At 45.9% G+C, this 22,404-nt stretch overlaps 1 protein-coding gene across 3 annotated transcripts in view; it reads left to right on the top strand.

The window, feature by feature from the left end:
• The window catches only part of EDIL3 (EGF like repeats and discoidin domains 3), a 491,890-nt gene that overhangs the window by 226,863 nt on the left and 242,623 nt on the right, over positions 1–22,404 (top strand). For all 3 annotated transcript variants that reach the window (XM_008261919.4, XM_051854033.2, XM_051854034.2), the window contains one exon: positions 1,361–1,489. In XM_008261919.4, the coding sequence (XP_008260141.2) occupies positions 1,361–1,489 (129 nt within the window). The remainder of the gene's footprint in view (positions 1–1,360; positions 1,490–22,404) is intronic.

Here is a 22,404-nt window from a genome sequence, read left to right as displayed (position 1 = left end):
CGCCTGCTGTGCCAGCATCCCAAGTGGATGCCCATTCGGATCCTGGCTGCTTCACTTCTGGTCCAGCTCCCTGCTAACGCGCCTGGGGAAGCAGTGGAAGATGGCCCACCCCTGCACCCACATGGGAGACCTGGAAAAAGCTCCTGGTTCATGGTTTCGCCCTGGCCTGGCCGTTGCTGGCCCTGGCCATTGTGAGCCAGAAGATGGAAGATATCTATCTCCCTCCTTCTCTATCTGTATTTCTGCCACTCAGATAAATAAACAAATCTTTAAAAAAAAAATAGAGCTCTTCTGTGTATATATCTCCATAAATTGCAACTAAGAATTAGCTTTTAGACATGCAGCAGGTAGTCTGTAATTCAGAAACCTTGATACTTGTATTTAACTGAGTGTTAATATTTTTTAGACACTGTTCTGGGTATCTTCTGTGCATGAACCCTTTTCATTTGTATTGCAACCCTTTGAGGTGAACTCTGTTGACATTTATTTATTTATTTTTAAATAATTATTTTTTTGAAAGGCAGAGTTATAGAGACGCAGAAGCAGAGACAGAAAGAGAGGTCTTCCATCCTCTGGTACACTCTCCAAATGGCCACCACGGCCAAGGCTGGGCCCATCTGAAGCCAGGAGCCAGGAGCTTCTTCTCAGTCTCTCATATGGATACAGGGGCCTAAGCACTTGGGCCATCTGCCACTGGTGTTCCAGGCTATTAACATGGAGCTGCATCAGAAGTGGAGCAGCCAGGACTGGAACCAGTGTTGATATGGGATGCTGGCACTGCAGGCAGCAGCTTTACCTGCTACGCCACAGCGCCAGCCCCAGTATTGGCATTTAGCAGAAGAGTAGTGCAATGAATGAGGCAGTGGGAGAAGTTAAGCAAACCTCCCCAACCACACAGCTAAAAACTCAGGAAGCAAGGATTCTGACACAGGCCTTGGGCATTAAGAGCTCACACACTCAGTGTTTCCTGTACCACTTTTATCCAGAGGGCTTGGTTCAAATCCCAGCTGCTCCACTTCTGATCCAGCTCTCCGCTAAGGCCTGGGAAAGCAGTAGAAGATGGCCCAAGTCCTCAGACAGCTGCACCCATGTGGGAGACCCAGAAGAAACTCCTGGCTCCTGACTTCAGATCAGCTCAACTCTGGCAGTTGCTGCCATTTGGGGAGTGAACCAGCAGATGGAAGACCTCTCTCTCTATGTCTCTGCTTCTGCATCTCTCTAACTTTGCCTTTCAAATGAATTAATAAATTTTTAAAAAATACCCAGAGTATTTTGCTCAATAAAACTGAATTGCAGAGTGTGGACCTTGGTCTCCTCTTCAGCATATGCATCACACAGCAATGTCTTCTCTGCCTTCCAGGTCCCTGCATCCCTAACCCGTGCCATAACGGAGGAACCTGTGAGATAAGCGAAGCCTACAGAGGGGACACGTTCATAGGCTACGTCTGCAAGTGTCCTGGGGGATTCAATGGGATCCACTGCCAGCACAGTAAGTTATCCAAAGTCATTGCACATCTGTGGTTATTGATTGCAGAGTGTTCAAACCATTATCACAGAATCCCCCAGCAGCCAGGAGCCCTAGAGTGAGGCTATCGTGGCTCCTCTCCCAGTGAACACAGCGTGTCCCCAGCAGAGGACTCCAGATTCGGAGGCTTGGAGGAAGACTCCAGGGCTTGGAATCTTCTGGCTAGTGGGTGGTCCTTCTCCTTATTGCATAGCTGTGCTTGCATAATGTCTCTCATTGCGTTAAACTGGCATCCTGTCTCCCTTAGAAGCAGGATTGAGCATAAAAGCCCAGAGAGGCCTGCGCCGCGGCTCATTTGACTAATCCTCTGCCTGCGGTGCCAGCACCCCGGGTTCTAGCCCTGGTCCCGGCACTGGATTCTGTCCCGGATGCTTCTCTTCTGGTCCAGCTTTCTGCTGTGGCCGGGGAGGGCAGTGGAGGATGGCCCAAGTGCTTGGACCCTGCACTGCCATGGGAGACCAGGAGGGAGCACCTGGCTCCTGGCTTCGGATCAGCGCAGCGCCAGCCGTAGCAGCCATTTTGAGGGGTGAACCAACAGGAAAGGAAGACCTTTCACTCTGTCTCTCTCTCTCTCACTGTCTAACTCTGCTTGTCCAAAGAAAAAGAAAAGTTAAAAATAATAAATAAATAGCCCAGGGAGTGGTGAGTATGGCCCTTCAGTTGCTATGGGGCTCCAGAAGCAGTGGGCTCTGTGTTGCCAGGAAGCAGGCTCATGGAGGTGACTGCAAGTGAGCCGAGCGTGAGAGTGGGGAGAAACCGTCGATCAGAGGAGGGAATACTAATGCCCGAGTGACAGTTGAGGCAGCGATCTTGGCTGTGAGTAGGCAAAGCCGGTGAAGTCACCCAAGGCCACACTGCCAACCGGCAGCTGACAGCATCCAGTGCTTCCTGGCTCTGGGGAGCTCTGCTGGTCCAGGGGTTTGTGGAATGTCTGTGGAAACCTCTCATGTCATAGGGGCACAAGCATACCTTCCAACTGGCAGCTCAGCCTCTTCTGAACGTCCCTGTGAGCTCAGATCAGTAGCCGAGAAATACAAGGCCAGTGATTTTTCTCAGGCGGAGTGCAGAGACGCTGTGGCTGGGTCTCCCTACTGCTAACTCCTTGGCCTTCACACAGGAACGTATCAGACAGTCCTGGGAAGACCAGGACAACAGCCTGGAATCTTGGCTATTGAGAACTCACTTAATCCCACGCAGAGACCAGCACCTCCCTGTGTTATAACACCTCGTGTTATGCTGTCAGAAGCAGTGCGCAGAGGGACACAGTCTGGCCCTCCCGCTAAAACTTCTCAAGTCAGAGCTTCCCTTCTGAAAGAAGGAATGAGTTTCAGGATGGCCTGTTGGCCAGAGTGAAGCAGCAGGTACACCCAAGCTTGGGTCAACCTAGCTTCCTCTTCTCTCTGGTGCCAGAGGAAGGAGAAACTGTGGCTATAAAAAGGCAGAGTCTAGCTGTTGGCAGAAATCCTGGAAGAACACAAGAGGACAGCATTCAGAAGGCATGTGTGAATCCCCAGTGTCACAAATAGTTCACACATACTAACTCTACTCCCCTGGCTTCCTGGGTGCAGCCGAGGCTTGCCCTTAAACCAGAGCTTGGGAAACTCCTAACTTACTTCCGACTCATAATGTCTATGCAGTGGTTCAAAATTCCTTTCATATCTCTGGCCCTTTCTTTTCTTCCTGCTGTGAATATCAGTTCAGTTGTTGTCTGTAATGGCCTAGAAATCCCATTGAAGGGATGGGCATTTGGCCTTACAGTTAAGAAACCCATGGCCTAAATCAGAGTAACTGGGTTCAATGCTGCTTGCTAATGCAGACCCTCAAAGCAGCAATGACGGCTCAAGTAACTCAAGTAAGTAATGAGTCCATGCCTTCTACCGGGGAGAATTTGGTTAAGTTTTTGGCTTCCAACTTTACTTTGGCCTGGCAATTAGGAAGAAAACTAGAAGGTGGGAGTGTGCTCTCCCTCTCTTTCTCTCTCTCTCTCTCTCTCTGCTTCTCAGAATTCAGATTTTTAAAAAAGAAAAAGTCCTACTAATAATTTGAAGCCACCATGTATTTGCCCCAGCATGAGTGATGTTTCTCTGGAGAAGTGTCGCTGGGAACGTATCCAGCAGCCTGAGATTCCCACCTGTGATTGGATTCCAAGACCAGCAAGTGCAGGGAATACAGCAAATCATTCTTGTCCCCGTTCTTCATGGTGGAGCACCCAGTCTTTTCTCTCTGCCCTCATGTTGCACCCAAATAAGTTTATACATTCACACACTTATGTTGGATCTCAAGACTTCTTTGAAGCCCAAGAAATCCTTTCTCTTACCTGAGCGCTCACAAGAGCTTATACCCACATCAGGAATTGGAACAGGGGTTCGAATTCAGTTTAGAACCAGGATTTTCTGATCAAACCCACCCACTCCTGTTCTCCATGGGGCACCATTGTTAGAAGCAGCAGGTAATGCAGCCAAAACTCATGGTGCTGTAATGGGAAATCTGAAGTTCAGACCTGACCCTTACAGCTGACGGACGTGACCTTGAGGTAGTCACATGTCCTTTTTGTGCCTGGACACGTGCAGATTGAGGGATCGATCTAGCAATGGGCAAGCTTTGGTTCATGGGAGCCGAGAGAGAATTACGACTAACCAGGTAGCTTGCCCGTTGCACACGTGTTGTCAGGCCTCATCTCGATGGATGAAATTGGAGAGGATCACACTTTGGAAAAAAGGTCCAGCAGTGCTCCCAGCCCTGGGAGCTTCTTCAGGTAGCAGAGCCAGAACAGCATCTCCTTAATTCCTAATGAGGACTGATTGCCAGGTTTGGATCCCTCCCCACCCACCCCGCTGATGGCGGTCTTGTGACACAGCTGTTCTCTATAAAGCCGTGCTACTCAACGTGTGCTTGTGCGTCGGCATCACAGGGAAGCTTCTTAGAAATGCAGATCATCAGGTATCGCTCAGATGAAGTGCATGTCTTCTCTGTTTCCAAAAGATCCACCTTTGAATCTCGCACACACTGAAGTTCAACAGATACGGCACAAAGCTCTCAGTAACAGAATGTGATCATTTTGTAGACTAAGAAAGCAACATCTAGGTTCACTTACTTAACCGCAGATTGCAGACAATGTCTTCATTAAGGTTTTTGAAAAATCAAACTATATCACAAAGCAACCAAGTGAAAAGTTTACTAATGTATAATGTGGATGTCTTATTTGGAAAGAGTTGAAAAAATCCTCCAGAAAACCATTTCTAGGGGGAGCTTACTGATTTGTTCTATATGACAGAATGTTAGCTAAATATCTTTTGGATTATATCTAGACATTTAAAGAACTTGAAGTTTCATGATACAAGAGTGACAGATGCATAGATAGTAGGTTTATTTGAGTTCCAGCATTAACTATAAAAGGTTTTTTTTTTTTTATTTTACTGTTTTGGGAGTTGTTTTAAACCTGTCAGCTCTTTTCAGGTTTATTGGAATCTTGAGCAGATAACATAGACAGTTCCACTTTCTCCCCGTATAGAATATCCCCTATTATTTCCTTCCTCAATTGGTAAGGTACATAGTTTACATTTGATGAGCCAATATTGATATATTATTATTAACTGAAGTTAAGAGTTTATTATTTGTTTTGTATAGTTCCTTGGGATTTGTAAAATGCATACCATGTGTCTGACATTATAGTATCATACAAAATAGTTTCAGTGACCTAAACTCCTGTTCTTCTACTATTCATCCTTTTATACAGTCCCTATGGCAATCACTGGTCTTTTTTTCTGGCCTTTTCCAGAATACCATAGAATTGGAGTCATATAATATATAGCCTCCTAAGATTTTTTTTTCACTTAACAGTATGTCTTTCAGGTTCCTCGATGTCTTTTTAAAGATGTATTAATTTATTTTAAAAGAAAAAAAAAAGAGAAGGAGAGACAGAGGGATCTTTGATCTGCTGGTTCACTCCCCAGATGGCTGCAATGGCCAGTGTTGGGTCAGGCTGAAGCCAAGAGCCAGGAGCTTCATCAGACTCAAACCCTTGGGCCATCTTCCACTTCTTTTCCCATGCCTTTAGCAGGGAACTGGATTGCAAGTGGAGCATCCAGGACTCGAACCAGTGCCCACATGGGATGCCAGAGCTTAACATGCCTTGCCATAATGCCACCCCCCACTATGTCTTTTTACAACTCATTTCCTATACCACTAATTAATATTATATTTTATAGATGTACCACCGTTTATTCATTTTTCTATTATAGAATATCTAGATTGCTTCTAACTTTTGGCAGTAGTAAGTGAAGCTTCCATAAATTTTCATGTGTAGGTTTTTGCATGGATGTACAGTATCAACTGATTGGGGTAAGTAACCAGGAGTGCCATTGCTGGATTATGAAAGTGTATTCAATTCTGTAAGAAACCTCCAACTTCCTTCCATGGTGGCTCTACCATTTTAGACTCCCCAGTAATGAGTGAGATTCCTGGGGCTCCACAACCTCCCTAGCATTTGTAATCAGTGTTTGCAGTTTGGTCATTAAATATGCTATTTTTCTTAAATTAGTATTTATCTGAGTAACTGGAGACACAGAGAGTTCCGATGCAATGTTTGACTCCCTAAATGCCCTCAATGGCAATGACTGAGCCTGGCCAATGCCTGAAACTAGGAACTCAGTTCAGGTCTCCCACCTGCGTGGCAGGGATCTAACTACTTGAGCCACCACCTGCTTTCTTCCAGGGTGCATGTCAGTAAGCAGCTAGACTCAAGTACACAGCCAGGCCTCTGACCCAGGAACTCAAATATGGGATACAGGCACCCCAACCTGCGGCTTACCTGCTAGGCAAACACCTGCCCCTGCCTATGATTTTATGGTGTTGAAAACAGCATGAGTTTATAATCTTACAAGAACAAGAGCTAACATTGGCTATTATATGGAGTTACCAAACTATATTTGTTTTGAAAATTCCATAGGGTAACATTACATGTATGTGGGGTGGGGGGTGAGGGGTGTATAAGTTGTAGGATGTATGTAACAGGATGAACTGAGCATCAAATCTGCCTAGAGGTTGTGCTTTGTTTCTAAGATTTGTTTAGTTATTTATTTGAAAGGCACAGTTACAGAGAGAGACAGCGACAGACACAGGGAGAGAAAATATCTCTTATCTACTAGTTCATTCCACAGATGGCCACTATGACCAGGGCTAAACCAGGCCAAAGCCAGGAGATCCTTCTAGGTCTCCCATATGGATTCAGGGGCCCAAGCACTTGGGCCATCTTCCACTGCCATCCCAGGCACATTAGCAGGGAGCTGGATCAGAAGTGGAACAGCCGGGACACACACCAGCACCCATATGGGATGCCGACATTACAGGCGGTGGCTTAACCCACTACATCACAATGCTGGCCAAGGCTGGGCTTTTCAGAAACATTTTTCAGGCAAGCAGTTTTCTGCTGGGAGCCACACCATTAGTGGTGTTTTATTTGCTGCCTGGAAGCAGATCTAACGCCTCAGAGAAGCACTGTATCTCCATTCCTGCACCTCTGTAGGCATCCTATACCCTCTTCCCTCCCTGTGCACTCTGCAGTCCTTGGTTCCTCTATGAGCAAAATTTCTCATTTTCTGCTCTTTGAGGAAGCAGAGAGGATCTGGGAGCCAACCAGGCCCTGGAAGGAAAGGGCTGGTGTAGATAGGGCCCACGATATCAGTTGCCTTCCAGGAAAATGCCCAGGAGCCCTTTTCCCCCGAAAACCCGGAATCCACAGCTTCTGTCTTCATAATTGTGCTGATTACTGCCAAGTAGTTTAGTTTTAATTTTGTATTCTTCATTCATGGATTCATGCATTTTACAAATAGGAACTGGGGGCAGGAGAACTTTTATAACTTTCATGTTCTACCCTTCTTTAGAGTTAGCTGATGATAGGTATTGATGGAATGATCGTTCCATATTGGATTCATTCTGGTTTGGGCCATTGGGAGCCATCTCTGATAGGCTGTGCTTGTTAACCACACCGACTCCTGGTCCCACCTCAGCCCTGTAGAGTCAGAATCTTTGGTCGACGCCCTGCCAACGTGGAGGTACAGGCACCTGTAAGATCCTCAGGTTCCCAGACCTGGAGACCCGTGGCTCAGACGGTGACCACCGTCTGAATTGCACTGGAGGACTCCTGCAGAGAGAGCACGAATCCTGGAATAGATGCGGGTTTCTGATGAGGCTCCATCTGCATCCGTAGTCACCTAGTCATTCAGGGCCTCAGGTTTCTCATGCAAAAACTCAGTTCAGGAAACTTCCTGAGAACTTGACGTGGTGTCACGGTGCTGGGAAGCAACTGGAATTAAGAACTTCTGCCATAGTGGGGAATTTGTTACCATCAGACGGGGAATATGTCCAGATACTTCACAGAGTTCAAAGGGTTATGTGTGCCGAATGGACTGATTTTTAAAGTATGTTTGACATCTGACTGGCCTTTAATTTTCTTTCCTTCCTTTGCAAACAGTTTAGTTGTAATATTTTAGAAAAAAATCACTGTATAATAGAGCACAGAGAGACTCCAAATGGAGCTTTATGTTTTTCTGTGAAATTCCTCTTTTAACATCATTCATTCTTATAGGTAATTTTTAGGTTTTTTTTTTTTTTTCATTCAAGCTTTATCATTTCAGCTGGATCCCTTCCTTATTGTAGTTTTCCTCTGTAAGGGAAGTGGAACATCCAGTTTGGGGCCATTTAAGGCCTTTAGAGTCATTTGGTCTGGCCCCGCCAACGCAGCTACAGGCATGAATCACAATTCAGTAAATCTGTAAGTGGTTCATATTTAAGTCCATGATTTCCTATGGCCTGTGAACCATATTATAAATATCCAGGTGGCCTTTGGCTAAATAAATAAATAAATAAAAGGTCTCTGTGGAGCATCAAACCAGCTTTCCCTACTGAAGAGTTCACTTGTCAACCGCCTGAAAACTTTTCCCTGGAGTTACAGGGGCACCTGAAAACTATGCAACTGCACTGGCTTCATGACGCCCTCTAAGGGGGCTTTCTAAATAAAGCTTGGCGCCCGCACCAAAAGCTTTTGGGAATGGGATTAAGATTCCAAATTTTCCTGCTCATTGATGACTTTGCAGGTCAAAGTGAAACACCAAGGGTTCTCAAACCCGTGTGCATATGAGTCACAGGGGAGTCCAGCTAGAAATGCAGATTTGTCTTGCTCATCCAGAGAGATTTCAACTTAGATATGGCTTCTGTCCCCAGTGAAAGCGACACAGATGGTCTTAGAGTGCACATTAGCATCGCCTGGAGAGCAGTAAGCATTACTGATGCCTTGCTCCCACCTGGGATTCTGATAGAATTGGTCTAGGGTATGGTGCAGGCATTAGGAGTTTGAAAACCACCCCAGAGGATTCTAATGTGCAACCAAGGCTGGAAATCAGTGTTCTAGAACCCATACTGTGAGGAATTACAATGCCTTAAAGAAACTAAGCACAGAGATACTCAGAGAAACCAAGCTTGGGACTGAATATCAGCACACAGTGAGCAAGGACTCTCATAACCTCGTGGAATGTTGCCATTCTGTCTTGGTTCCGTAATGCACCACGAGTCCTCTGGTGGCAAGAATTCACAGGTGATTGAAAGAATCAGGCCAGGAGAAGATATTAACTTACTCTCCTGCACATTTGTTCTCTCTTCATCTGTCTGTAGGAGCTAGAGTTGCAAGAGATTTCTATTTTCTTGCTTTCTTTTCTTGGCTGGAGGCCAACAAAGAGAATTGTTCTGGCCGACATAGAGGATAGATAACTTTGCACAGGAAAGCTATTCCAATATAGGCACAAGTTTATGACTTTTGCAAAGGAATTCTTAGGTGTCCACAAAACCAAAATACTTTACATTGGCTATTTCAGGTAACATTAAAACATTCTTTGGAGCTAGCGCTGTGGCACAGTAGGTTAATCCTCTACCTGTGGTGTAGTCATGCCATATGGGCACCGGTTCTAGTCCCGGCTGCTCCTCTTCCAATCCAGCTCTTTGCTATGGCCTGAGAAAGCAGTACATGGCTCAAGTGCTTGGGTCCCTGCACCCACGTGGGAGACCTGGAAGAAGCTCCTGGCTCCTGGCTCCTGGCTCCTGATTGCTGCAGCTCCAGAGGTTGCACCCATTTGAGGAGTGAACCAGCAGATGGAAGACCTTACTGTCTGTCTCTCCCTCCCACTGTCTGTAACTCTCTCAAATAAATAAATAAAATCTTCAAAAAAAAGTTCTCTCTATTTTTTACCTTCTACTTATTAAAAGAAATTTGGTTCCAGCAAAACAATAAACCCTGAGCAGAAACGTGTGAAACAAATTTTGCCAGGTCATACATGTGAAGGCATCTGTAGTAATGGACATGTGCTCCTAGAGCATTTCTGTCCTAGTTTACTAAGCCTCTGTCGAGGAACAGGGATGAAAACTCAGAATCAGTTTTAAAGAATTTACATGGTGGGGGGAGCAGATGTGATTTAATGGGTTAAGCTGCCGCCTGCGACACCAGTATCCCAAATGGGTGCTGGTTCACGTCCCGCCTGCTCTGCTTCTGATCCAGCTTATGCTAATATGCCTGAGAAAGCAACAGCAGATGGCCCAAGTCCTAGGGCCCCTGAACCCACGTGGGAGACCCAGATGAAGCTTCTGGCTCCTGCTTTTGTCCTGGCCCAGCGCTGGGTGGTTGCAGCCATTTGGGTAGTGAACCAGCATGTGGAAGATCTCTCTCTCTATCTCTATCTCTGTCTCTGTAACTCTGCCTTTCAAATAAATCTTAAAAAAAAAGAATTTTATTCCAAATCTCCAAGCCTCCCAACCTGTGATGCTAAAAACATTGGTTCCCAAATTCCCATGGCTCTTGTCCATCATCTTCCAATTTATTTGCCCATAGTACCTCCTGTCCTCTGAAAGCCATCTGCATCCATGCCAGGATATTATTTATTTATACAGTTGACAAATACTTATTGAGAGCTTACTCAGTATTTTGCTAATTTGCAATGTGCACTGGGAAACAGGTGCTGGCTGCTGGGCTCTGCTGCTGGGTTCACTCTGAACCTGCCAGGAAGGAGCAGGCTCCTCTGTCGGCTGGTGGACACGCAACCAGCTGCAACACACATGGTCTGCAGGAAGAGCAGGGCCAGGCTATCTAGCTGTTTCAACCATATTGGTTCCTACTGTGTTCCTTGGAGTTGGAAAACTGGGTGTCTTTTTCTAGAACCTTACAGATGCCTTCATGAACAGAGTTACTTATACTTCATGCCCTGCCTACTTGGTTGCTTCCAGGCTCAAATGAATACCCCAGGCCATGTAGGGACAGGTGCCATGGCTTCAGCTCTCTTTCCTGGAAATCACCTTGCAGACTCATTTTTCTTTAGTCAGTTTGAAAAGCCAAAGCACCTGTGCATATGGGAATATGTCTCCATTAGGATCCAAAGCCCATTCATCCAAATGTTAACCCAATAACCCTGACTTATCCCAAGCACTGTCCTGGAGACCAGGATACAGTGTGGAACAAAGATACCCAAGCTCCCGCTGTCAGAGGACTTCTGTTTTAATGGGGAAACATGGCATATGCATTGTCACCCAACTTAGCAACTGTGCTCTTGGGTGTTTATCCCAGAAAACTAGAGACTTCAGTTCACACAAACATTTGTACCTGGATGTTCATAGCAGCTTTATTTGAAAAAATAGCCAAAAAATAAAATGGGCCAGATGACCTTCCAACTGTGAATGGTCAGAAGAATTGTGCTGGATTGGGACCGGTGTTGTGGCAAAGTGGAGAAAGCCACCATACACTGGTGTGTCGCGACTGCTCCACTTCTGATCCAACTGCTTGCTGATGGCCTGGGGAAAGCAGCAGAAAATGGCCAAGATGTTTGGGATCCTGCCACTCACATGGGAGACCTAGATGAAGCTGCTGGCTCCTGACTTCAGCCTAGCCCAGCCCTGGCCATTCCTGCCATCTGGGGAGTAAACCAGTGGTTGGAAGATTCTCTCTCTATCTCTAACTCTGACTCTCAAGTAAATAAATAAATCTTTAAAAACTGCAGTAAAACTGGAGACAGCTGAATAAGATTGGTGATTTTTATAAAGGTTTATTTTATTTATTTCAAAAGCAGAGTTAGAGAGAGAGAGAGAGTGAGCGCGTGCTAGTTTCCATGTTCTGGGTCACCCCCAAATGGCTACAATGGCCAGAGCTGGGCCAGGATGGAGCCAGGAGCTTAATCCAGGTCACCCACTTGGGTGTAAGTCCTGTAGGGCAAGAATAGAGCCCTGTAGAATGTCCCAGAGATGGAGGCAGTCGGCACTGAGCCGGCAGTGAGGACCTGGCAGGACTGAACAGCGCTCAGATTTGCAAAATAGTCTGAAACAGATCTCCTAGTATCATACATGTTTGGCTTTTGCTAATAATGTCACTAGCATTATAATTATCTCTTCTTGGGTCCACTGTTGTACACTTGGGCAGTATGATGAGTATGCCTTGTCATTGCTGTTTTTTCTAGGTTTCAAGAGTTTTACAAGATTCTAGACTTTTAAAGACAAACATATATACATAGACACATATGTATGCACATATATAAACAATGCCCTAAGCAGATATCATGGTCTTTAAGACAATGTATTTTCCTATACATTACTCCTGAGGAATAGTGGTGATTCTACTTACTCTTTATGGAATTCTTTATTTAATGGAGAATTAAGCTTGTGATTATGAAGTAAATTTAAAGTTTGTCATTTCAAATTTAAAGTTTGTCATTTCAAAAATTAAAAGAAAAATTTAAAGGAAGGAGGGTGGAAGATGGGAAATATCATTATATACAAAATTTATGAAAATTGTTCCTTTTATATAAATTTGTAAAAATTCTTAAAAAAAATTACAGCCTCAAATTTCGATATTTTTTAAAGAACCCATGAAAGTGTCTGTCTAGATACACAAGAATTGTGTCACTTTCTTTCCTACAGCTGAGTCATCACCAATGGAACGCAGGGTGTTTCAAAGTAAACATTGCAACAGAAGTATGTCAATCAAGAGCAAAATAATTACATACTAAAATGCAATAATGGTTTTGAAAACGAGGATATCATTTACATTTTAATGGGAAATTTGGAAATTGCAGTAGCATTGTGTGGATATTTACTAACACCAGCCTTTGGAATGCAATTTGATTGATTTCACTCTCACTGCTCCTGATGGATTTCACAGGCATGCTGCAGTTTGTAAGTTTCAAGAAATTTAAAGCAACCTATCCTTTGGAAATAAATTATCTCTGGATATTCAGAAGATTTAAATCATTTTATAAGACGTCTCTTAAATTAGAACATTTCTAAATAAGGAATGTTTCCTTCTCAGCCATCTGAAAGACTCTTTTAATGGTAAGGAAAGGAAATTGCTCTGAGTTTATAAATACGAAGATCAGAGTTTATTTGGATAATGAAGGGATGGTTGTTAAGGGAGTTGAGAGTTTAAATGCAGAAAACACCTGAACTCTGGTTCCTTATATGCTCCTAACAAGGCATGTCAACCTGAACTAATGATTGTGCTACACTTATTTTTTTAATTCATTTATTTGGCAGGTAGAATTTCAGAGAGTGAGAGAGAGAGAGAGAGACAGAGAAACAGAGAGAAAGGTCTTCCTTCCGTTGGTTCACTCCCCAAATGGCTGCCACGGCTGTAGCTACGCCGATCCGAAACCAGGAGCCAGGTGCTTCTTCCTGGTCTCCCATGTGGGTACAGGGCCCAAGCACATGGGCCAACTTCCATTGCCCTCCTGGGCCACAGCAGAGAGCTGGACTGGAAGAGGAGCAACCGGATTAGCACCTGGCACACATATGGGGTGTTGGCGCTGCAGGCGGAGGATTAACCAAGTGAGCCACGGTGCCGGCCCCTGTGCTACACTTCTTGAGGCAGGTGTTGTGGCACAGAGGACTTAGTCCTGGCTCCTCCACTTCAAATCCAGCTTCCAGATAATACACTTGGGAGGCAGCAGATATAGCTTGGGTTCCTGCCAGCCACGTGGAGGACCTGCCTGGGAGAAGTTTCTGGCTCCTCTTTCTGTTCTGGCCCACGCCCAGCTGTTGTGAATATTTGGGGAGTGAGTCAGCAAATAGAAGATCCATACTCCCCCTCTTGTTCTTCATCACTATGCCTTTCAAATATAGAAAGAGATGTTTTTTATAAAGCTTATGACATGAAATCAAAAGTTCATTTTTAATCACTGTAAAAGAAGGTGCAACCAAAATAAAGCAAAAACCAAATAATTGATTTTTATTTGAGCTTGTTATGCAACAGAGAGGATGGGATCACTAGATTCCTCCATTTAAACAGTAAAGTCTTGAAGTCTTGTAATCGAGAAAGTACACCTGCTCACTAGCTGGGCAAAGTGGTGGGGAGAGGAGGAAGTCTGGCTGAGGCAGAGGGGCTGGCATGTCTGCGAATGCTGTTCTTCAATCATCTGCCTTCCAGAAAAACTCCTTCTAAGAGTTCTGTCCTTTGTCCTTTGAATATTGTCCTCAGTGTCTCCTGTCTCTCCAGCATTAGTGCAGAAGCAAAGCCAAAATATGTTCCCTTCTTACTGCCCCCACTTCTTCTCCAAGTCACCACTCTCAGCTGTGATATGCTCCGAATGAGCCTGTTGTCTCTGCACTTGTCCCTGGTCCATTTTTTTTTTTTTGACAGGCAGAGTGGCCACCGCGGCCAGCACGCTGCGGCCAGCGCACCGCACTGATCCGATGGCAGGAGCCAGGTGCTTCTCCTGGTCTCCCATGGGGTGCAGGGCCCAAGCACTTGGGCCATCCTCCACTTCCAGGCCACAGCAGAGAGCTGGCCTGGAAGAGGGGCAACCGGGACAGAATCCGGCACCCCGACCGGGACTAGAACCCGGTATGCCGGCGCCGCAAGGCAGAGGATTAGCCTGGTGAGCCGCGGCACCGGCTGTCCTTGGTCCATTTCTAAAACCAGAGCCAGAGCTGTCTTTTAGAGCACATTTCCTGTAAAGTCATTTCCAGACCCAGACCCCTCCTCCCCACCTGCTTTCCTAGTGCACTTGGAGTAGAAGCCAAAGGCCGTGTAGTGACTGGAGAAGCCGTCCGTGTTCCGTTCCTGTTCGTCTCTGGTGAGCTCATCTCCTGCTGCTGCTCTGTGGGTCACCCTGTTCTCTTTGCCAAACATGCCAAGCCTGCCCCCAGTCTGGGGCTTCTGCACTTGTGTTCTTGCACCTGGCCCACTCGTTCCTATGTAACCCCAACACTCTCTCTCTTGCGTTTTCCTCTTAGATCCTGGCTCCTGTGATAATGCCCCAGAGTGGCCCTCTCCCACTGCACAAGCAAGCAGGGGCCATGAAATAGCAGAGCAACCTGCAACACGTGTTCCTGTCTCTTAGCTCTCCGCTAGTCTCATGTCCCTTATCTGTCAGTACTCCTCACCACCTCCTGTATTATTTTATTTCTCCTCACTAGTAAATTAGCTTCCATTCTAGAATCAAGACTTCACTTTGCTCCCTTTGCCTAAAAGCGCCTTGCTCATAGCAGGTGCTTGATAAATAGTTGTCGACTAGATCAATGACTGAACCAGGAGTCTGTTTCCAGTAAGTTCATTAATATATCATCTAATAACTATTTTCTATGATGTTATGCCCTTTAAAAGAGGAGAAAAGCAAAACTCTTTGGAAATAGTATATACCTTTAAGAGCTTATGAAATGAACCTGGAGAAAAGTCGTATTTGATCTAACCAAAGTCCTGTGACCAGATGGGTTTGCACCATCCATTATGTCCACACCGTCAATGCACAGTAGCTCAGAGGAGCCGTAGAGTTTACAAAGCACAATAGATAAGTAATGGTCAGATAACTTGTAGAACTTGTTGAATATTGTTCATCTCAATTACCTGGAAGAGCTGGGAGTGGAAGCACCCAGGCAAAGCTCAGCTGGAGAGTTTCATCATTATGCAAAAGAGGCCAGGTGGAGACCCAGTGAGTGCAGGTGGAGGTGGAGGTAGGAGGTGGGAGGTGGAGATCCAGTGAGTGGAGGTGGAGGTGGAGGTGAGGGAGTTGATCTTAGGTGGTTGATAAATACGTGAGAGGCACGTGTGGTGTGAGGCTGACGGGGAATGCAAGCCGCCCTTGCTTCTGCACTCATGCAGGTTTTAAAGCAAGCACGCCCCCGGAGCAGCAGCCACGAGTGCTTGCCCATAAATAGCGGTGATGCTAGGGGTGCCTTGCTTGTGTAGACTTCCTCCTCTGTCTGGGAGGAGAAGGAGCAGTGGGCACGCTTTCCATCAAGATCACCTGGAGAGCCATTGCCTGCGTCTCCTGCTGGGCTCTGTGCTGTGTTTCGTGGTTTGCCGTCAGCACACTCCTTTTCTTGGAGTTGCTCTCCTTCGGATACCTTCAGTTCTTTCCCCAGTTTTGTCTGCCTTAATGCGGCTTCTCCAGAGAGAGAATGCAGGCTTCTTTGAGCTCCAGGTCTCACACGCTAAGGCAGCGAATCCATCCAGAGCCAAGTTGTAAGGCAGGAGCCAGCAGCCCTCAAGAGGGGAGTACAGCCCAGGAGTGACACTTGCAGGAGAGACACTCAGGCCCACAGTCCCATGTAAAAGGCCCCATGGAAGGGACTGCCACAGACCAGGTGGCTGTGACCGTGCACCCGCCCCAGAACTGCACCAGGTGTGTGAGGGCTCTTTGGTTTGGTGTGTTTGTTTTCTAATAGAACAGAACTGGCTCCATCTACCTGGTACTTGGTGTGTGGGAGCAATTGACGCAGGGATCTCGCATTTGGCTGGGTTTGTGCTTGATGATCAAGTCCTTGAGGGCAAGAGTCCAGCTCGACATTCCCTTTGCGTTTTCTGTAGCAAGAACCACGTTGGAGACACCAGGCAAAATCTGGCCCTGACTTGAATCCACTTTGTAATTGGATATTTGGCCGGGGTTGGCTGCTGCCATTCCGTCTTCAAGTTCTCCTTCTGTGCAGCCTCACTGGTACATTTGGGTTGCCTGGGAAGCCCTCTTCCGGTCACTCCTCTGTGAATGCTGAGCCAGGCTCCCCCAGGGATATGCCCATGGCCCCCACTCCTCCCTCCCTTAGGCGGGGGAGTCTCCCCGTTTTCTTCCTTGGGTAGCACTTATTTCTCTCATTTTGTGTTTTTGTACCTGTCATCATTCTAGGTAACCTAAAGGTAATTTTCCCTGAGTCATCCTTGATAATCTTGATCGTAACCTAGGTTTGTGCTTTGCACACAGTAGGTACTACAAGTAGCTTCGAGGATTGAATCCGTGAACAGTGAGGGTGCACGAAAACATTCGCTTATTGCTGGATTTTTTTTTCTTGTAGAAATGCAGAGTAAACCGTGGGTGACTGCAATGGCATTCACTGTGATTGGCTTCTCACCTGTGCTACACCTGGGCGGGGGGGGGGGGGGGGGGGGGGCTTCTGTTTTCACCTGCGCTGTTGTGTGGCTGTTTTACAAATAGGCCTATCCCTTATGTATGTCTGGCAAGGTGCCTGTCTCATGGAAGATGACGAATGGATCAGTGTGAGAATATGTTTCAGGTGTATTGCTGACCTATTTTCTTCTAAAATCTAGTAGCATGTAGTTCTTGTTTCTGAGGTGCAGGATGCTCCATTGGTAATAAACTACCAATCCCATTTTCTTTTTTAAGTTTTTATTTCATGAAGGCATTTTTTCATACATACAACTTTAGGAATATAGTGGTTCTTTCCCCCATACTCACCCTCCCACCCCACTTCCCTCTCCCTCTCCTTCTTCATTATGGTTCATTTTTAGTTTGGTTTTTATATACAGAGGGCCAACTCCATGTTAAGCATAGATTTCAACAGATGGCACCCATGCACACAATATATAGAGTACAGTTTGGGAAGAAGATTTGTAGTTGATTCCCATAGTACAACCCATTAAGGATGGAGGTCCTACATGGGGAGTAAGTGCACAGTGACTTCTGTTGTTCTAAAGCCCATTTTCTAAGGCCAGCAAGTGTAATGTTCAAATCCAGTATCTTGACCTAGATGCCTGTAGTTCCTGCCCTACTGGATGGTTTTAGATATTTTTATTCTTGAATCTCATGGTTCGTGAGGATCTTACTGCATACAGTTTCAGCTGGTTTGCAGAAAATATATAGAGAAAACATTCCACATTCCCCTCAGTTGGCTCCGCGTGTATAACAAGCTCGTAGCTCAGTGTGAGGAGCAGTAGAGAAGAGTCCCTTCTGGCCACATGGAGAGGCCACGTCTGCCTCTTAGACACCGTGATGACCTGAAGTTCCTGAGGAGCTGTGTGTGTGTGACCCTTGCTGGTGGAACAGAGCAGTGGCAGAACCCACGGAGGAATTGGTACCATTTTGATGTTGACATGGATAGCTTCTCCCAGAATAAATAGTCATGTTCTGTGACTTCATTTAAGATGAAACTCATTTAACTGCAAGTCTAGACACATTTTTTTTTTTCCTAGGACTTGTCATGTGCATTTTCCTGTATATAAAAGATGACACATTGTCTGTGCTAATACACCACCAGCAGCCATAACCGAAGTGATGTAGATGGATACACGGAGAATACTGATTTTGATGATTAGTTATACTGGTTAATCTTGTAAGTCTGGTTAGAGAGGTTCCTAGGCTATCCATGAGTTTTTTTGTGTATGAAAACAGTGAAGATACCTAGTGCATCTTTCCACTGCTGATCTTACATGTTAAAACCCAAAGAAACATGAAATTGCCTTATTTTGCTGTGGTAGCTTAACTCTTGAATGGACTCAGTTTTTAAATTGACACTTTAAACTCATGGGAGCCTAATGGACTTAAATTGCTGTTTAAGTGCAGCCCTGTAAGGGTGTGACGTTTTTGTCTGAGAACATAGTGTTTTCTTTGCTCTTCTGAAGGAAAACGTCTATTGCCAGCTGTCTCTGCTGCTGTTTACTGCCGGTCACTCAGAGGGTACAGAGCAGGTATTGGCCATGAACCTCCTGGGCATATCTGTTTCCCAGGGACGTTGGACATGAGTTGGTCTTGTCGTTTGAAAATAGTCACTCTTTGAGGTTCAAATTTCTTGCCCAATTTTACTTTGAAAGCTGTCTCAAGTACAAAACACGGGAGCCCTGAAGAATTTTAAAAGCAAACCAACCATCTTCCTCCCCTCCTCCAAATGTTACCTTGTGAAAAAAAATATGATTAAGTATGCTTTTACTGATGGAGGGAGACTGCGGGGCTGTCAGAAAAAAGGAAAACATTTATGTTTTTCCTTTATTTCTGACCATGACTTTTTTTTTTTTTTTTGACAGGCAGAGTGGACAGTGAGAGAGAGAGACAGAGAGAAAGGTCTTCCTTTTGCCGTTGGTTCACTCTCCAATGGCCGCCGCGGCCGGCGCGCTGCGGCCGGAGCACCGCGCTGATCCAATGGCAGGAGCCAGGAGCCAGGTGCTTTTCCTGGTCTCCCATGGGGTGCAGGGCCCAAGCACTTGGGCCATCCTCCACTGCACTCCTTGGTCACAGCAGAGAGCTGGCCTGGAAGAGGGGCAACCGGGACAGAATCTGGCGCCCTGACCGGGACTAGAACCCGGTGTGCCGGCGCCACTAGGCAGAGGATTAGCCTAGTGAGCCGCGGCGCCGGCCTTATTTCTGACCATGACTTCTTAAATCTCATGACAAATCGGTGACTTCATGTCACCTGGGGTGGTCCAGAGGGAGGCAGCTGTGGCCATAGCTGTCCCCATCTGACACAGAGCAGGAGCAGGTGGTTGTTGGGAACGGACTTCATTTCTGAAGCACGCAGGGAAAGAGTGTGCTTGGGTTTCTCAAACCCAGGGAGCTGGTATCAAGAGGGAAGTCCCAAGATGTTTGTGACCAGCCAGTGCTAATCCCTGGGGAGCCGGGGGGGGGGGTGGGAAGAGGGGTGCTGCAGTCACCCAGCACAGCAGAGAAGGAAGCTACTGGTCAGAGCAGCTACCAGTGATGAAGTGTCACCTGAGAATGTCCAGAATTGCCCCCAGAAGTGAGGAGCCCACAAGAGCACATGTACCAAACCTCTGCTCACCGAAGCGTTGGTGCAGCCCAGCTGTCAAGGTGGCCATCATCTCCTCCACCCCAGGGCTGGAGATGGCAGAACACAGCCAAGAGTGGAAGGTGAGCTGCAAGGAGAGCCCATACCCTGACTCTCTGGTTCATTCCTCTGGTGCTGCTGGGAGCTGCACATAGGAGACCCTGCTCTGGCCTTTAACCAGCACCACCACCACTCTCCATAGGACGGGCAGTACAAGGGAATCTGGAGACCTAGTCCCTCTTAACCATGCTCAAGGTACTCCAGACACCAGAATAATCTTCCTAGATGGTACCCAGCACTCTGCCAGGACATGTGTGGGCTGCTTCCTCATGTCTGCCTTCTTGGGATGAACGGTGCCGCTCATCTGCACAGCCCCCAGCTCAATGACAGGCATTGGGTAGCTGCTGCTTTGCGGGAGGCAGAGCTTGGCATTGGGCTGGGGGTATCCAGAGCAAGGGTGGACTGAAGCTGTTCTCCCAGGGTCTCCACCTTCTCTAAGGTTCTCAGTGCAAACCTAGTCTTGGATATCATTGTCATGGTGGAAGACACATGGTCAAGCAATCCCTTGGGCTTAGTTACAGCCTTGTAACTGTTTTGGCCTGTAAGTGGCTGCCATTTTGTCGCAGACACAGCAGTGCTAGGGGAGGACCCTCTTCTTCCTCACTGCAATTTTCTCAGCCCGTGCAAGGCCTGAGCTGGGAAAGAGATGTTCCAAACTGGGTATTACTGCCGCTCCTTAGATGCCACGAGACTGGTCTTTCTTTAGAATGTGAAGTGGAAGTAATTGTTAATTAACTGAAAGTAAGGCAAGTGCATTGCTGTTGCCTGCAAGTAAGCAGAAGTTGCTTGAGGACTTGTTTCTGGGTCGCATAGAACAAATATGTAGTACTACAGAGGATCGTTTTATAGGCTGGGAAACTCTGGTTACTGAAGAACCCAGTGTTCATTTCTCGGTTTGAGAGAAGCTTTGTCTTAGCTTCATCCTGCAATGTCAACATCTGTCCAGGTTATCTGACTGACTATAGGAGTAATGATAACAAACTTAGGCTTCAAAAGGGCAATCGTCCTGAACCAAGCCTGCAGAATATCCCAGCCCCATTTCTTGTATGGGGAGCACTTCACTACATTGAAGGGGACTGAAATAGAAGAATGTAAGCCCATCAACCCCTAGTCATTGTAGGAGTTACAGACAGTAGAGCTTGAGTTAATGCTGACATAAGCAGGATACTTCGCAAGTCCTTACTTGGATTTTCTTGAACACTATGCTTTGGAGCACTTGTGTCCACAGTGGGTTGCAAGTGCACAAGAACCCAAGAAACAGTCCTCTAAGAAGTAGGAAGAAAAGAACATTTGCTTGTTTCTTAACCACATACATGAACCGCACCACTCTTTGCCACACGGATTGGAAGTTGGCTCGTTGGGTTGGTCTTTCCAAGGGACGCCAGTAAGGGGGCCTTCCAAGAAGAGCAGGCATTCTCCAAAGCAGCATGTGTTCAGCGTGATGTGACGGCTGTGTTCTTTATTGGTAATTAACTTAACCCTCGCCTCTCACCTTTCTGGCCCTGAAATCTACAGAGAACTGATGTCTCAAAGCATCAGGGTAAGCAGAACAGAAAAATAGTTAATGGAAGAACCGCTATGAGCTTAAACACAAAATACCCCAGGATGAATCCGTGTCAGACTAACCGTATCCGAAAGAGGATTGTGAAGCTGTATTAATGTGCTGTGTGGTGTGCATTTGCCTCTGCTACTGTCACTGCACACCTCAGCCAGGGTGCATAGTGCACTGTTTGCTTGGGGACAAGTTGGTGGCAACATGAATCTGCTGCAATCCGGAAGACTACATTAAAATTGTTTATGCTAACCCTTTCTCAGTCTTTTACATGTATGTTTCTTATAGACATTGTATAGTATATTCACTAATTACATAATTACATTAATCATCATAGTTATTAATACCTGTTGATAATTGCGGCTGTTAGACTACACGGTTTTTGGAAGCATATGCCCCAATTTCACTTTTAGCAGTAGGTGTATGCAATCGAGTGTCTTCAGACTATGGCTAGAAATAATTAGGAAGTATTTAGATGGCTTGAAATGAGAAAGTATACTTACAGTGCATGAGCTCGGGTAAGCTTGAATCTATAAGAATAATAAATAAATGTCCTGTTACTTATGTTCATTGTTTACTCTGCTTATAGCTAAAACTAAAGATGCCAGCTTTTACCTACAAACTTGTAGTCTACTTGTGATTATAGAAATAATATAAAACCTCAATCAGAAATATTCATTCAGCCTTAGGAGACACACCTGTAACGATGTCTGTGTGTTGGCTCTCAGAACAGTGATTTAAGATGAGCTGACTTAGTGGCAACCTGTTCTTTTTATATGGCCTTTTAACCTTGTGGTTAGTGGAAGTTTCGACCCATTAATTTGTACTGCGGAGTGGTAGGAAGAGGATGTGGAAGATGCCTGTGGCTAACGTGTTCTCACTCGATTGTGCATGTAGAGGCTAGAGGGATATCATTAAAAGATAATAACAGTGTACATTGTTTCTTTTTATTGTTCTGTTTGTTCCTTTGTTATAGGCACCACAGGGAATGATTTTATGGGTTTTACAACAAATGAGTTTGGGGGGCACATAAAATGTCTGTAGACTTGTGAGGGAGTCGATTATGATGACGAGATCAATACCCTAAATGCTGAGAGTGGAACTGAAATGCTAAAGCATAGGATGATAGGATGACACAACTGAATTCCTTGACCTGAAGCTTTCAGAAATTAAGGTAAACACCCTGGTATGGAAAACACGAGAATGTCTCAGAAATGCATTACTTAAGTGAGTGCTT

Source organism: Oryctolagus cuniculus, chromosome 14 (genome assembly GCF_964237555.1).
Source record: "Oryctolagus cuniculus chromosome 14, mOryCun1.1, whole genome shotgun sequence".
Taxonomy (NCBI): domain Eukaryota; kingdom Metazoa; phylum Chordata; class Mammalia; order Lagomorpha; family Leporidae; genus Oryctolagus; species Oryctolagus cuniculus.
Note: the sequence above shows the minus strand (reverse complement) of the source record. Positions and strands in the feature narration are given on the sequence as shown.